Genomic DNA, 16,368 nt, shown 5'->3' on the forward strand with positions numbered 1-16,368 from the left:
AGCCGCTGGCGCGCCGCCGCTCTTCCCGCTCACCCCTCACCTCCCTCCTATTTCTCTCCCTTTTGCTGTTCTGGTAGATGAGGTGGGGTGGCTGGAAGCGAGCGAGGGGGTGCCGGGCTTATTGCACCCCCAGGACCCCCAGGATCCTCCCCCTCCCTAGAGGGACCCTATACTGCCTAACACCCCCCCCCGCCCGGTTTAACACGCTGCTGGTGGTTGGCAGGAAATTCCGGAATGGATTCTAGGATCAGTCGTCAATGAAGAGTCCCTGAACCAGAGCCAGGAATACACTGAGAAAAATACTGCGGAGCGAGGAAAGAAGGGAGAGAAGTTCATACGAGAAAGATAATATTGGAAGGTAGGGTCGTGGACTTTTGTTGGTGTTAACTGAATATTCTATCACCCTCTAGTTTATCTGCCAATCTCATTCTTTGAATGGAACTTTGAGGGGTTGGGATAGAGCTAGGATTTGAGCAAACTGAATTGAGAGGTTGGCGGCTGTGGCGGAAGGTTAGGGATCTAGGAAGCCTAAAAGAGAGAAACACTGACTGGAGCTCGGGATTCGGGGTGTGTATTCACAAGGTCACTAAGGAATCCTGGGTCTAAAGCCCTTTCCCTAGGTTCCCTTCACTCCAACTTCTAAAGTCTGCCGCCACCTCCGCACCTCTCCCCACTGCGGACTTTCTGCTCTTTCAGGCTTTCTGCTCCCTCTGCTGGCGGTTCTGGCACTTGACACCATCTTGGAGTCCGGGAAAATGCAGGCACGCTGGAGCTAAAGAAGCTTTGACAGATCTCCCACCACCACCACCACAACCACGAAAACCCAGTTAGGATCCCGGAGAGGGGGACGTATGAGCCCAATGAAATGGAGGGTACACATGCGAGGCTGTTAATGCCTAGCGGTTGTGCCTGACGAGGGGTGCCCTGTCCCTTTGGATTTGTGTTGCCATAGTGACTGTATTCAGGGATAGGGGCAGCTATTTCAGTCTCTGGTCTTTCTGATAAAGAAGAGAAAGCATGATGGCGGAAAGGAGACCCTTCCCCTTAATGTCATCTCTCAGACAGACCTCCCACATCCTAGCTATGTCTCCAAGGACCACTTTCTTAAGTCTGGAAGGTCAGTGGGTTAACAGTTCTATCAGAATCAAGGGGGAAAAGAAAAGGTGAAGCTAGGGGCAGGCCAGAGGTCCTACAATAGGGTAGTGATTCTGCGGGTGGGGACGTATAGGGAACACTGTTTGAGTCTGCCTCCCCACATGACTGACTCAAACCACTTACACATAGAAGGTCATGGACCTTCACCCTGCACCCAATTTAGTCAGGCTGACCAATGGTCATTGAAAAAGAAGGGACACAACATATGCTCCCTTCCCAGATGCCTGCCCCTTCTTCCAGAGGAGCTCTTTTAGAACACACTATAGATCAGCAATTCTTAAACTTTTTTATGTTTTAAGAAATTCTTCAAAATTATTGAGCTTTTTTTTTGCATGAGATCTAGATCTATCAATTTATCATATTAGAAATTAAAACAAAAAATTATAACACAAGAATACACAACTTCACATTCCATTAAGAATAATGTTAGAAAGATGATGTAATTGCTTGTCACACTCTGGAAAACTCCATTGTACAATTTTGAGATAATGAGACTAAAAAAGACAAATAACATCTTAATATTATGCAAACAGTTTTGGCTTTTGGAAACCCTGAAAGGGTCTCAGGGTCCTCCTTGAGGTCCCCACATCACACTTTGAAAACTATTACTCTGGACTATCACCTCGGCCCTTCTTCATGACTCACATTTGTTGATTTGCTTTCTCTCTTTTATTAAGAAAGTATAAGCTGGACATGGTGGCACACACCTGTAATCCAGTGGCTTGGGAGGCTGAGGCAAGAGGATCATAAGTTCAAAGCCAGCCTAAGCAATTTAGAAAGACCCTGTCTCAAAATTAAAAAATAAGAAGGGCTGGGGATGTGGCTCATAGTTAAGAGCCCTGGGTTTAATCCCTGGTAACGAAAAAAAAAAAAAAAAGAATAAATGTTTGTGTTTCCCCAGGGAAAATCAGAGAATTTCTTAGGCTTAGCACCCTTTTTTCCTGATTCCTGCTTCTGGAGTTTTCCTAAACACCTTCCCTTGGCACCTTGTTCATCTCCCTCTTGACCCTCCCTTAAAGCACTCAACAATCCCTACCCTTGGCCAGCCCATTTGCCCTGTCCCAAGCTTGCTGAAACTTCTGCTTCCTCCCTTTCTTGAGGACTTACTCTTCTTGGGAGAGACTAAGTAATTTTCTCCGCCTTCTCCTTCCCTCTCTTCCCTGCTAGCCCCTGCCATCTTCTCACTTGGGGTAGAAAATCATACTGCCTGGGTAGTCCCCTTAGAGGAAATACTTTACCCATTTGCCCACATATCAACCAGCCTGAAAAAGGCCAAAAGTCTGGGACAAGAAAGTGTGCATTTGGGTCACATAGGGGTCAACCCTGACATAGTGCCAGGTAGTCTTGTTGGGTGGAGGTGCGGATCAGGAAATCTGATGCCTCCAGACACAGATGCCCTTTACCTGGGAACCCCCAACTTGATATCTTCTATCTGAACCCCCAGGTCCTCTTGCTAGCTACAACCACAAGCCTCCACCACCATATCTGGCACATCCGTCTTGACCACATTGCCATTATGGTCAAGGTAGAGGAGAGAGAGAGGCCTTCGGGCAGTAGGGACACAACAGGAAGTACCCTCAGGCCAAGGATTGTTGGCTTTAAGGAGGCTGAAGACAGCAGAATGGAAGGAAGCAGCAATGCCAGGGCTGCCAGCCAGGTGGGGTGGGCACTGCCCACTGCAGTAATTCAGCTGGTAACCTTCAGGCTGCAGGATCCAGTCTCGCCATCCCAGTTCCTGAAAGTCTACATAATGATCTCGCCTACAACATAAGGGGGTCTCAGGCTCACAGGTGGGAGTCCTCCTCTTGGCCCGGCCTGCTTCAGGCTCGTTGACACGAATCTTAAGCTCCAGGAAGGGCTGCTGGTGTCCTGTAGTGTCCAGTAGCCACCTCAGTGGTCCAGTAATTGTCTTGTTGCCTTCCAGGGATCTGCAGTTCACTTGGAGTTTCAAGACAGCAGATTCCTCACCTCTCAAGCCACTAGAGGGCAGAGTAAGGGCATGCCAGCCTGGGGTAGTGATTTGGCGCTCTGCCAGGAGGGTCCGGGATCCTCTGTGCTTCCTCCTTGGGCCCCATCGGAAGATCCTCAGGTGAAGAGTGCCAGGAAAGGTTCGGAGCACATGCAGCCAGAGACGGGCATGGTATAGGTGGTGGGACTGAACAGTGGACAGGTGGAAGGTGAGCATGGAGCTGCAGATTGAAGTGGAGGAGTCTGCCCAGAAGACAGTTAACATGTGAGCAGAGATAAAACTCTCTCTGAAGCTCCCTAGAGACTACCCACTGTTCTCCCTCATGCTCAATTTTTTTTTGGGGGGGAAGAAGAGACTGCCTTGTGTCTTAACAACCATTCCCTGCCCTAGCTCCTCCATCTGCTGCCACACCCCACTCCCTCTGCCTTGCTTTCAGTCTTCCCTTCTCTCTCCCTTTCTTTGTCTGCTCTCCGCCTATGTCTTTTCTCACCCACCTGTGATGGTAGCAAAGCTGATGACCTCCTCCCCATTCCCTGGAGCCACAATCCCAGGCTGTAGTCTCCGAAGGGCTCTGGTCAGCGCTGCCTGGGGTGGAGGATGAATTATTCTAGGACGACTGGTCAGGTGCAGCCCCTCCAGGATTTGTTGCTTGGCTAGCTCCAGGACCAGAGCTCGTTCTGCTTGGGGTGCCAATGTTGGGCTCTCACAGGAGGTGCATGCAGATCTTGTGCCCTGTGCCCATATTAGTACCCACAGCAGCACCAGCCAGAGCTGGACATCTGGGAGCCCCACGCTCCTGGTGGATGACCCTGGGTCGGGAGCCTTGGATGGCAGTTGCTCGTCTATTGAGTCTGATTGCATGGAGGCCAGTAAGGGCTCAGCAGCTACTCTTGACCAAAGGTAGGGCTACTTGTCTTCTGTGGCCTGGGACTCAGGAAGGCTGTAAATGGATCGTCCGATGGGTAGCTGTTTGACCCAAACAGTTCATGGTCTGGCTACTGACCTGGGGCCTCTTTAGAGCCAGCTGCCTGGGGCTTCCTCGCTTAGTGGTCAGCCAGCAGACCTACCCTCTGAACCTTAGGATTGGCCAGCTGTGCTGCCCATCAGGTTCCTGCAAGGGGTGAAGGTCCCCCCCTGGGGCTCGGGTTTCACCATCTGGCTGTGGTGGCTTGAGGCAGGGGCATGGTAGGGCGGGGGGACAACGTGGACACACATGATGCAAGAAAGAGGATGATTTCACACACTCAGTTCCCAAGGTCTGGGACTCAGAGGAGGGACTCCATATAAGCCAGGTGGCCAGGTGGGGAAGGGCAATTTTCCCCCAGTTCAGTCTTTACTTTTCCCAGTCACCACTCCTGCAGCAATTTCTGTGAGACAGCTGTTAGTTCCATTGTTTATTTCTCTGGGGTCTCTGGACAGAAGGATTACGGTCTATTTCTAGAACTTGGGACTGGGACAGGGGTGAGGGGTTAGGGGATAGTAGGAGAACAGAGTCCTTCTGTTCAAGCTAAGGTGGCAGAGCCACGGGACATAGAAATCACCCCCTGACCCTGCCTGTGCTGTCCGCCCAGAGTCCAATTGGACTGGTGTACAATGTGGAGGAGGGCCAGAACAAGGTGTGGGGGACGTGCTACTGTGATGTCTGGGGAAACCCAGAGAGGTGGGGGTGGTAGTGATGCAACCTTACAGCAGGGCAGAGTCCATCAAGGCTGGCAGAAGGGCATGCGACTTGGAAAGGCCTGTACCCAACTGCTGCTTCTCTTTCAGGGTGCTATAAGAGTTTCCTAGGTTTGAGGCATCCTAGAAGTGGTGTGAGGCCTCTGTAAATGGAGTTAGGAAATGGGAGGTTTAAGAGGTTTTGAGAATAAAGCAAGAGAGTATACCAACCTTAGTTCCCAGTCTCAGCCCTCCTTACTATACACTTCACTGATTTTTTAAAAATTTCTTTCAAGATAAAGTTTTGCTATGTCACCTAGGCTGGCTTTGTACTCCTGGGCTCAAGTGATCTTCCTGCTTCAGCCTACTGAGTAGCTTGGATTATAGGTATATGTCACCTGCCTAGTCTTCAAGGACTTTAAATAGGAGTAGAAAGAACCTTTAATAGGATGGGCCTCGGGCTAGCTTTTCTCAGTCTGCCCCACTTTCTTCAAGAAGCTGGGGGAGGTAGCAAGGAGAAAACTGTTGGGAAGGTAGTGTGATTTGGAAATGTGTCCCTATACCACTTATTCTTCTTCCTGCTGTTCAGTTGGTGGAGCTGTCAAGAGCCATCAAAAGAGGGTCCCATCTTGGGGGCTGGGCCTCAATACCACCAGTGTCCACTATGTGGCAGTGCTGTGCCACTGGACAGTAGCTGGCTTCTAGATGACCAGAGCTTCCCAGGGACTGGAAAGGGACTGCTGTTGGGAATCAAGAGATTGGGAGTGTGCCTTACCCTCTCCCTCTCGGACCCTGCCTCCCCCACAGGGGTCAGGGAAGAGCTGGTTCCTCTACTATTCCCCCTCACCACTGCCAGAGAGCAGAGGCTATCCTCAGGAATGCATCACTGCCACCTTTGATTTTAGACCTCATCATACTGACAACATGGCAACGGAGCACGATGTCTGGTGCAAGGCTCTTCTTTGGAACTTAGGGCACCATATGGAAAGGAGACAAAAGAAGGGACAATGAGATTCCTACATGCTCCTGTGCACACTGCATTTCTCTCCAGGCCCTGAAACATTCAAGTCCTTTGGCTAGTATTTTCCCAAGCTCCTAATTCCCTTTCTGTTGGTTGCTGTAGGTGAGTTACAGCCCTCTAGTCCCTGAGACTTGAAATACGAGATTGCAAAGTGGAGTTGTCTGTCCATGGTGGTGCCTGGGGGGACTTACCTGTTTGTGCCAGGGAACAGAGTCATGGGAAGTAGCAAGAAATGGCTGCAGGAGTTACTGATCCTGACTCTCCACACCCTGTCAGGTGCCCCCAATTTCCAGCTCTTCCCACCCTCTTGCTGTTACGCCTGGCCTGGCCCTACCTCCCCACTGACACTTACGTCAGAACTCAGCTATAAATACGCTCTTAGCATCTTAGTCACTTTTCCCAAGAAGTGCTCCGGGGTTATAAATACCCCAGCCATCTGCCTCACTGCCCGCCCTACCACCAACCTGGTTGGGGGCTGGGGCTGGGGGTAGCGACAGGCTTGGGGCTGGGTAAGGAAGTAGCAGAAGCAGGAGTACTTGTCTTGCCCAAATGAGAACAGCCTAAAAGAGTTAGGAGGTAAGGGCTACGAGGCTCAGGAAGAAAATGTTGGAAGAAGACAGACCTATTCTTTCCCCTTTTTACATAAAGCAGAACCAAAAAAAAAAAAAAAGGAATTATATGGATCCTGTGTTTATTTAAAAATATGCTATTTTGTTCATCATGGATTTTTTTTGCATTAATTTTGACATTTAAAAAACATTGCAGCCAAGCGCAAGTGGAACATGCCTATAATCCCAGTGGCTCGGGAGGTTGAGACAAAAGGATCGTGGGTTCAAAGTAATTCTCAGCAAAAGTGAAGTGCTAAGCAACTCAGCGAGACCTTGTCTCCAAAAAAAATATAAAATAGGGCTGGGAATGTGGCTTGGTGGTAGAGTACCCCTGAGTTTAATCCCTGGTATCCCTCCCAAAATATTGCATTAAAATATTGCTTATACTGATTGATGAATTTTTTGCCCACTCCTTAAAATTTTGGCTCCAGGGTGAGTGCACCCTTACTTTACCTTACTCCAGTCTCAGTTTTGGGGATTGAAGGAAAGGAGATTAGATCTGGGACAGGGATGAACTAGAGAGACACTGGTAGAAAGAAGGAGATATACCAGAAGACCTCCTCAGATGAAGGTCTCAACTCAAAGGTGGGATGACTTTCATGGGTTACTCAGGAAGCCCTACAGCTCAGATGTGCAGTTCCCCCAGGAGGTCTCTCTCAGACTTTCTCCTCTAGTATTTCTATTCCGGGGACCTCTTACCCTGATAGGAGGGGGTTATAAGCTGAGCAAACACAGACATCACGTTCCCCAAAGGACACATGTGATTTGCGCAAACCTGGCCTTGGGCTGCAGACGATATCGACCCCATGGTTCAGGGCTGTCCAGCCAAAGAGAGGAGATGGTGGGGGAAGAAGGGCAAAGGTCTAAAGAGGACCTAGTCTCTGAGCAAATGCCACCCTCTCCTTATCCTAGGTCTTCCTCTTCTCCCACTCAAAAGACCCTTGCCAGTTGCAGCTTCTAGGCAGGACTCCTGGATGGAGCCCTGGGAGTGGATGAAAGGAAGACAAGCCAAAGGTCCGCCTCCCACCATGTGTGTACCCACAGAGTGTCAGCTTGCTTGACTGATCATTGATCTGTCTCATCTCCTGGAGTGAGTATATAGAGAGGAGAGGAGCGGGCAAAATCTAGTTTTTTTTTTTTTTAACATTTATTTAGAAGTGGTTGGACACAATACCTTTATTTTATTTCTTTATTTTTATGTGGTGCTGAGGATCGAACCCAGGGCTTCACATGTGCTAGACGAGCGCTCTACTGCTGAGCCACAATCCCAGCCCCCAAATCTAGTTCTTTATTAGCCATGAGACCATCAAAGTATGATTCTGGGAGGATGGAGGAGGCATCCTAGGAGAAGAAGAGGCAGGAAGTGTGAGATGGATACAATAGCTTAGCCCTGAGTAGTCCATGTAAAGAGAGAAAAGCAGGCAGGCAGGCTCTGTGTCATTTGGGGGGTGTTAGGGTCCTAACAGGACATAGAGGACCCGCCCCCCCTCAACTGACTATGTCTGCTTCATCAAGAGGACTTAGTAGAGGAATTATATACAAAGCTAAAGGCAGGGTTAAAGGAACCAGTGAGGGATGTTGACACACCAGGGACTAATAAGGGGGAAAGTCATCAGTGTCAACACAATGATATCAAAATCTAGGCAGAGCTGAAATCATGGAAGGTGTAGTCAGTTGGGAGCCTCAGGGACACAACCCAGCCACAGTTACACAGAATCATAACATATAGATAAATAGGTAGCAGGAATGAGAAATAGTCTGACCTCCGTCTCCTCCTATCCCTTGGTCATCTGCCTGGGTCTCCCCTTGGTCAAACTCAGCAGGAAGCCAGAAGGTGTGGGAGCTCAGGTGAGTCAGTCTTCAAGGGCACAGTGCAGGGCAGAAAAAAAACAAAGAATGGATGTGAGTGTGCAGAGAGCATTAGCAACACACTTAGGCAAGGGCCTCAATACACAGAGGGCGTACGTGTCACTCTGGAGAACAATAATCTTTGGTGAATCCAAGGAAGGGGCTTTTTGGAGAACCAGAAAAATCAGAGGGAGTGACTGGGTCAACTGCCCTGGAATGGGGACCATCCAGTGGAAAGGGCAGTTGATCCAGTCAACTGTGAAGGCATAGTAGATAACGGGGTTGATTAAGGGTGAATTTTGCCTGGAAACCTGAAGGTACTGCTCATGGTTGGAGGTGGATCAGAGTCCCTGGTATGGGGTTTGAGCATGAGAGACATGTTGAAAAGATGATGCCTTAGGAGAGAGGTTATGAGGATAGTGATTCTTCTTAGATGCAGATCTCAAGTCCAAGGTGGGACAATTTCCAAAAGTTGCTCAGGAAGATGCAGTCCACATTCTAGACAGAGGCAGGAATGGAATCATTCCCTCTTTGAGGAGGCGCACCTCTGTGAGGGATATTTGTTCATTTCACAAAGACTAACTGCACCCACAGGCTTCTACCACCATGTCAGGTATGTCGGTCTTGACAATGTTGCTGTCCCTGTCATAGTAGAGCAAAGACAGGGGACGCCGGGCTGTGGGCACACAGCATGAACCCCCTCCAGCAGTTCCAGTAGCCGTGTTGGCTTTGAGCAGACTGAGCACTGCAGTGTGAAAGGAGGCAGCAATGCCAGGCATCCCAGCCACATGTAGTGGGCACTGCCCTGTGCAGAAGTTCATTGCATAGCCCTCAGGCTGGATGATCCAGTCTTGCCAGCCAATCTCACGGAAGTCTACAAAGAACTCTTGTCGACAGCACATCCTGGACCCTCCCTGGCAGTCGATGCCTCGTCTGCGAACCCGGTGCTTGCCCCCAACTCTTACCCGGGCTGACACAAAAGGCCTATGGGCAGCTCCATCCAGGATGATTGAGTTGGGGGCTACCTGGCCTTCAGGTACTAGTTCTAGGGTAAGGTGCCCTTGGCTACAGGCAGCTTGAGCTTCAGGCCCCAGGAGGAGCTGGTGCCAGCCAGTGGTATCCATCTCTAGCAGCTGCTGAGTAGCCAAGGTGAGGTTGGGGTCACGTGGATTCAACACAAGGACCCTCATGTTCATAGTCCAAGTGGTATTGGGAGGGAGCTGTATAAAGAACATGAGGCTGGCCTGCTGGATCTCCATGCCACCAGAAGTTCTATCAGAGAAGTGGAAACTAAGACGAGTCTGGTTGATGTTGGAGAGGCCTGTGGACACAAGAAGTCTCAGTCATTACAGCTTTCTAATTGTCAATCCTACCTCTCAATTACCTCTCTATTTCCAGCATACTTGAACTCTCTGTAGCACTTGGCATTTGCTATGATTTGAATGTGTCCCCTAAAGTTAGTATGTTAGAACTTTGATCCCTAATGTGGTAATGTTGGGAGGTGGGGCCTATTGAGAGGGATTTGAGTCATGGAGATCAAATCCCTCATGAATTGATTAATGCCCTTATCAGAGGAATGAGTTTCTTATAAAAGATCAAGGTCATGAATCCCTCCCCCAAATTGCCTTCTCTTTGCCAGTTGCTGGCCCTTTGATTTTTGAACTTCCCAGCCTCCAGAACAATGAGCTAATAAATGTGTGTTCATTATAAATTCCCCCATTTGTGGTATTCTTTATAGCAGCACAAAAGGGGCTAAGAGAATTGGCAATGAGAGTGGGACGGTACTATAACAAATACCTGAAAATGTGGGAGTGGCATTGGAGCCTGGTACAAAGAATTTGGAGAGGCACACTAAAAAAGACCTAGATTTCCCAGAACAGAGTTTTAAGGTCAATTCTGGAGAGGGCTCTAAATAAAAGGAGGGGGGAGTGTGATATTTCTTAAGAGATTACCTAAGTGCTCATGATCAAAATGTTGGTAGAAATATGGAAAGGAAAGGCAATTCTGATGAGGTGTCAGATGGAAATAAGGACTATTTTACTGGAAACTGGAGTAAAGATCATCCTTATTGCAAAGTGGCAAAAAATTGGACTGTATTGTGTCCACATTCTATGGCAGAAATTAAGAGTGATGAACTCTTAAGAGTGATTTGGCAGAATAAATTTCTAAGCAAAATACTGAAGATCAAGATGTGCAGCTTGGGGCTGGGGATGTGGCTCAAGCGGTAGCACGCTCGCCTGGCATGCGTGTGGCCCGGCTTCAATCCTCAGCACCACATCAAAAGATGTTGTGTGGGCTGGGGATGTGGCTCAAGCGGTAGCGCGCCATGCCTGGCATGCGTGCGGCCCGGGTTCGATCCTCAGCACCACATACCAACAAAGATGTTGTGTCCGCCGAGAACTAAAAAATAAATATTAAAAATTCTCTCTCTCTCTCTCTCTCTCTCTCTCTCTCCCCTCTCTCACTCTCTCTTAAAAAAAAAAAAAAAGATGTTGTGTCCGCTGAAAACTAAAAAATAAATTAAAAAAAAAAGATGTGCAGCTTTTAAAAGTTGTATACAGTAAAATGAGAAAGAAATTATTTAAAGATAGAATCTATAATCAAAAGGAAACAGGACATAGAGATTTGGAAAATCCCTAGCCTGACCACGTAAAGAATAAAAAGGCAGCCCGACATAGTGGCTTATGCTTGTAACCACAGATTCTTGGAAGGCGGAGGCGGGAAGATCGCAAGTTCAAGGCAGCCTGTACAATTTAGCAAGATCCTGTTGCAAAATAAAATTTAAAAACTAAGCCTGGCTTGGTGGCACACATCTATAATCCCAGCAGCTCGGGAGCTGAGGCAGGAGGACTGCAAGTTTGGAGCCAACTTTAGCAACTTAGCAAGGCCCTAAGCAACTCTGTGAGACCCTGTCTCTAATAAAATACAAAAAGGGGCTGGAATGTGGCTCAGTGGTTAAGTGCCCCAGGTACCAAAAAAAAAAAAAAAATTAAAAAATAGAACTGGGAGTGTTGCTCAGTGGTAGTTGGGGTTTGCCTAGCAAGTACAAGGTCCTGGGTTCAATCCCTGGTACTGGGAGGAAGAAATAAAGACTCCATAAGGCTGGTGGTACAGCTCAATGGTAGAGGATTTACTTACCTAGTGAGGGCAAAGCCCTGGATATGATTGCCACCACCATAAAAAAGGTTCAGTTTGGGGCTAGCATATTAAATTAATAACTAACTGAAGAAGAAATTCCTATTAGAAGTGGGATGCTACTATAACAAAAATCTAAAAATGTAGTACTGGCCTTGGGACTGAGTGTTAGGCAGAGGTTAAAGGACAAGAAAGAGATTATTAGTGAAGGTAGCAAGAACCATGAAGAAATTGCTGTTGAAAGCTCGAGAGAGAGGAACCTGAGTTCTGTATTGGCTATCACCTATGGTAACTTGGAAGCCAGAAACAATATCTAACAAACTTGTGAATTTAGCTAGAGATATTTCCAGGCAGAATCCTGAAAATGCCAATTAGCTTATTTTAGCTGCCTATGATAAGGCATTTCAGGAGAGAGATGAACTAAAAAAGGAACTGTTCAATTTTCTAGCAGAATTTAGAAAAATATTTCTCAAAGTACTTGCTAGGTTGAAAATTAAAACTCTTTTTTTCTCCAACCCTTCTCTGACAAAAGGTTCTCAAAGAAAGAAGTGACCTCAGTATAAAATCCAAATCTGGGGCACTAACAGTTAAACATGGTCTCAGAGTAAAGATATGAATCAATAAAATGTCAGCTGTAAAACCTTGGGTTAAGATCTAACATCTTATTGAGATCTAGACTTTAAGGTGATGTTCTGTAGACTCTCCCAACTAGACAAAAGGTCTTCTAAGAATCTTCAGGGTGTTGTTCCACAACACTAACTTTGGTCTGTTTGTCTTAATAGAGCAGGGTGCCTTTTGTCTAGATGGGTAGACTACAGTTTATTATTTTATTTATTTATTTTTTTGAGAAAAAAGAAATAAATGATTTATTGCTTTGTTAGTAAAGAAGAAACACAGGGGACTTCTGTCCCAATAATTTATTATTTTAGAGAACCCACAGAGTTTTTTTTTTTTAAGTTGTCAATGGACCTTTATTTATTTATTTATTTACATTCAGGAGATTCAACCCAGTGCCTCACACATGCTAGGTAAGTGCTCTACCACAAAGCTACAACCCTAGCCCAACCCACAGAGTTTTAAAGAGAATTTTTTTTTAAAGAGAGAGAGAGATGAGATGAGATGAGAGAGAGAGAGAGAGAGAGAGAATTTTTTAATATTTATTTTTTAGTTATCAGCGGACACAACATCTTTGTTTGTTTATGTGGTGCTGAGGATCGAACCTGGGCCGCACGCATGCCAGGCCAGCACAATACCGCTTGAGCCACATCCCCAGCCTGAGAATTTTTTTTTTTATAGTACTAGGGATTGAACCCTAGTATGCCAGGCCTGCTCTACCATTGAGCCACATCCCCAGCCCATTTTATTTTTTTATTTTGAGACAGGCTCTCACTAAGTTGCTTAGTGCCTTGCTAATTTGCTGAGGATGGTCTTGAACTTGCTATTCTCCAGCTTCAGCCTCCTTCCTGAGTTGCTGGGATTATGGGCATGCATCACCACACCTGGCCTATTATGGTTATCCTGTCCCTGCTTCAGCACTGTATGCTAGGTGTGTGGTAGGCAATACTCAGTATTTTTACTACACAAGCAGTGATGAGTTAGTTTAAATGTTTAAAAACTGGTCTCCAGGGGGGAAAAAATAATTTAAAGACCTAATTTGCAGTGTTTCCCAACTTCTGTAGTATAAATTCTTCCACAATGTCCAATTTCAAGTTACTAATATGATGTCATTGAACATGGAGTTGTGAGATGTTCACAATCAGCTCTAATGAGGCAGTATGATACCATAGAGGTTCTGCCACCTGAAGAAACTTCCAGAAGAACTTCATATATTTTCACCTGATTCAGCCTATGAAATCCTGAACTTCAAGCCTGGTCCTAATGCCATAGTGGGATGAAAATTCTGGGGAGAGGAATTGAGAGGCTGTGATTATATTTTCTGTGTGGCAGGGACAGGAATTATTAGGGGCCAGAAGGCTGACTATACATTGGCAGCCTCCTGTGAACAATATCTTATGATTTTCATGCCTTTGATTAGTTCTATCCTACGCTGACTCTGGGCTTGGTCACAATGACTTTTTTTTTAAAGGTACATGCAGGAGTTTGACAATCATTTACACACTGAGATTGTCCTCTTGGAATCCAGCCACTATGGATCTTTTTATTTTTTATTTTTGGTACCAGAGATTGAACTCAGGGGTGCTTTACCACTAAGCCACATCCCCAGTATGTATGTATGTGTGTGTGTGTGTATATATATATATATATTTTTAAAAAAAATATTTTATTTAGAGGCAGTGTTTCACTAAGTTACTTAGGGCCTCACTAAGTTGCTGAGGCTGGCTTTGAACTCACAATCCTCCTGCCTCATCCTCCAGAGCCACTGGGATTATAGGTGTGTGCCACGGTGCTTGGTCAGTCACCATGTTTTAAAGAAATGGGCTGGGGCTGGGGCTCAGTGGTAGTGCACGTGCCTGGTATGTGTGAGGCACTGGTTCGATTCTCAGCACCATGTATTAAAAAAATAAAGATCTATCAGCAACTTAAAAAAAAAAAAGAAAGAAAGAAAGAAAAAAGAAATGGGCTAGACTCCTTAATGTTTAGAGGTTTTTTTGGGAAAGGCTATTATGGACTTAACGTGTCCCCTCAAAATTCATATGTTGAAATCCTAACCACAATATTAGGAGGTGGGGCTTTTAGGAGGTAATTAGGTCATGAGGGTGGAGCTTCATGAAGGGGATTAGTGTCCTTATAAAAGAGACTTCAGAGAGCTATCTTTTCCTTTTCTGCCATGTGAAGGTAAAGAAAGAAAAGGTTCCTACCATAGTCCCTCATGGGCAGGAGATGAGTCTTTTATTTCTTGCTCCCTTCTATTTCAACATTCTAAAGACTTAGCTGTATTAGTCCATTCAGTTATCCTCATTGTCCACATTTACAAACAAGAAAACTATTGACAACCCAGGTCAAGCAGCTAATAAGTCGTTGAATAAAAATGTGAATCCAAATTGTCTGGTGCCAGAGTTTGTGACAGGTCTTGAAGTAGTACCTGGGAGAAAGGGACAAGGAAGGGAAGAGTGTTCCAGACCTATGAAAAAGCTTGCAAAAGCTCAGTTTACATTCTGTTTCTCAGATCCTGTCTCAGAATTCCTGATTTTCTTTCCAGATGCCCACTAATTATTTTAATTACTCCCTCCTCTATGTAAGCAACTCTTTCTTCCTTTTATCCCCTATCCCTTTTTCTGAGCCCTATTTTGACCTTGTTCTGATATGGGGTACATGTGGACATGAGATACGGAGAAGTCTTGTAGTCCTGGTGATCTACTTTTTCTCTTTCTACCAAATAAGACATCTGGAGGAAATGGGAAAGAATGAAGTGACTGGATCCTGGGGCCAGAGAAAGTACAGACTCCATAGCAAAAAGCCCCTGGATCCAGGCCTAGGAAATGTATGGGCTCATACCATAGCCTGTTGAGGTTTATGTGGTATATATAGAGAGGAGCCTGAGGAGATGAGGGCAAGAAATCTCTAAGAAGTGAAATTTACTAATACCAAGCTATCCATTGGTCAGGTGTGAGCTATCAGAGAAAGCCTGGGGGTGGAAGCATGGGATTAGGATTGCAGGCTGTAGGAAGCAGGAGTTGGATGGCTTGATAGAGGAAGTCAGGGTGAAGTTGGTGAGGTGACTTTTCCTTTCCTTGAGAGGTCAGCTTTTGGGGAAGAACTGCCAGGAACCCACCTGTCTCAGCAAAGCTGATGATCTCATATTCTTGTCCCCTGTCGTCCTCCAGAAGTGTTCCCTGGGGGGGACCATGGAGGTGCTGCAGTGCGGTCCTCAGAGCAGCTCTGGCCACAGGACGGTTTAGGGTTGGGCGCTGGGTGAGGTGCAGATTGTCCAGGATGTTTCTCTTGGCCAGGTCAAGAAGCAGCTCCCGCTGGCTCCCCAGGTCCATGGTAGGCCCCTCACAAGCTGGGCACTGACTGCCACCTCTGAGACTGGCCACTGTAGCTGAAGCCAGAAGTAGAAAGGTCAGGAGACATGAGGAGGTCATTGCTGCAGGAGACCCTCTTTGAACAACACAAATCCAGTGCTCAATTGTCTCAACAGTTGTGGTGTCAACTCTGTCCTATCTGCCAGGGGCCCTGGAAGGACTGTGTCTGGCTGGCATGACTCCTTTTTGCAGGAGATAAAACAGCCAAACATCTAACTTGAAAAATGAATCCAGTTACAGGTAGATCTTGGCAAGATGTGCCAACACATAATCAGTGAAAGTGCAGAGTGGGGGATGTGAGGAGAGGTTGGTTTGTTTAGGGAAAGAGATGTCACTGGGCCAATGTTGAGAGATACTTATTACCCATGTTAGCTGCCAGGCCTGGGGACAAAGGTTAGATGAAATTCCTCTTTAGATCACTGGCCTTACTGGGAAGCCTGGGTGGAAAGGGAGTGATTAGAGGTTTGAGGGTAAAGTTTTACTTTAGAGGCTGATGCAGGGGGATTTCTTGAGCCCAGGAGTTCCAGGCCAACCTGGGCAACATAGCAGGACCCTGACTTAAAAAAAAAAAAAAGAAAAAAGAAAAAAGAAAAACCACAAACAAACAACAAAACCCAAACAGTTAAAAGATGACTCTCAAACAAGAAGGGTATAACTTTAGGTGCCTGTTCAACAAGGGTATAACTTTAGGTTACTGTTATGTGGATAACTGAGAGCTGCCTTCTTCACCATTTCTTTCTCAAAGTTCACTCCACCCATCTGTCCATTCTCCTTCCTTAGGGCTCAAAGCTCTCAGTCTGAGAGTTAAGATAAGGAGAGGGAAGGGAAGTATCCAAGCCTGATTTTCTGTGTCCTCAGAGGAAAGTCTTAAATGTGGGGAAGGGGCTTAAGATCTATATTTACTCATCCTTTGGAAGTTGTTCTGCCTAGGAAGAGAAGTTTTGAGATTTCTCAGAATTCTTAGCTCTCTTCCAAAAGTCCAAAGTAGTG

At 46.5% G+C, this 16,368-nt stretch overlaps 2 protein-coding genes and 1 long non-coding RNA gene across 3 annotated transcripts; 1 reads left to right on the forward strand and 2 right to left on the reverse strand.

Annotated features, from left to right (window-relative positions):
* Positions 1–151: 151 nt before the first annotated feature.
* On the forward strand, positions 152–2,035 carry LOC144378637 (uncharacterized). The gene is made up of 2 exons (XR_013440552.1): positions 152–358; positions 697–2,035. It is a non-coding gene; the product is annotated as an uncharacterized LOC144378637 (long non-coding RNA).
* Inhbe (inhibin subunit beta E) lies at positions 1,565–6,432 on the reverse strand. Its single transcript, XM_005335720.4, has 2 exons — positions 3,619–6,432; positions 1,565–3,366 (listed from the first exon to the last, which is right to left on the reverse strand). Exons 1-2 carry the CDS (start codon positions 3,983–3,985, stop codon positions 2,609–2,611), a joined length of 1,125 nt encoding a protein of 374 aa, XP_005335777.1. The 5' UTR covers positions 3,986–6,432; the 3' UTR covers positions 1,565–2,608.
* Positions 6,433–7,584: 1,152 nt separating this feature from the next.
* Inhbc (inhibin subunit beta C) lies at positions 7,585–15,653 on the reverse strand. Its single transcript, XM_005335669.3, has 2 exons — positions 15,126–15,653; positions 7,585–9,578 (listed from the first exon to the last, which is right to left on the reverse strand). Exons 1-2 carry the CDS (start codon positions 15,436–15,438, stop codon positions 8,836–8,838), a joined length of 1,056 nt encoding a protein of 351 aa, XP_005335726.2. The 5' UTR covers positions 15,439–15,653; the 3' UTR covers positions 7,585–8,835.
* Positions 15,654–16,368: the final 715 nt, after the last annotated feature.

Source organism: Ictidomys tridecemlineatus, chromosome 6, assembly GCF_052094955.1.
Source record: "Ictidomys tridecemlineatus isolate mIctTri1 chromosome 6, mIctTri1.hap1, whole genome shotgun sequence".
Lineage (NCBI taxonomy): Eukaryota > Metazoa > Chordata > Mammalia > Rodentia > Sciuridae > Ictidomys > Ictidomys tridecemlineatus.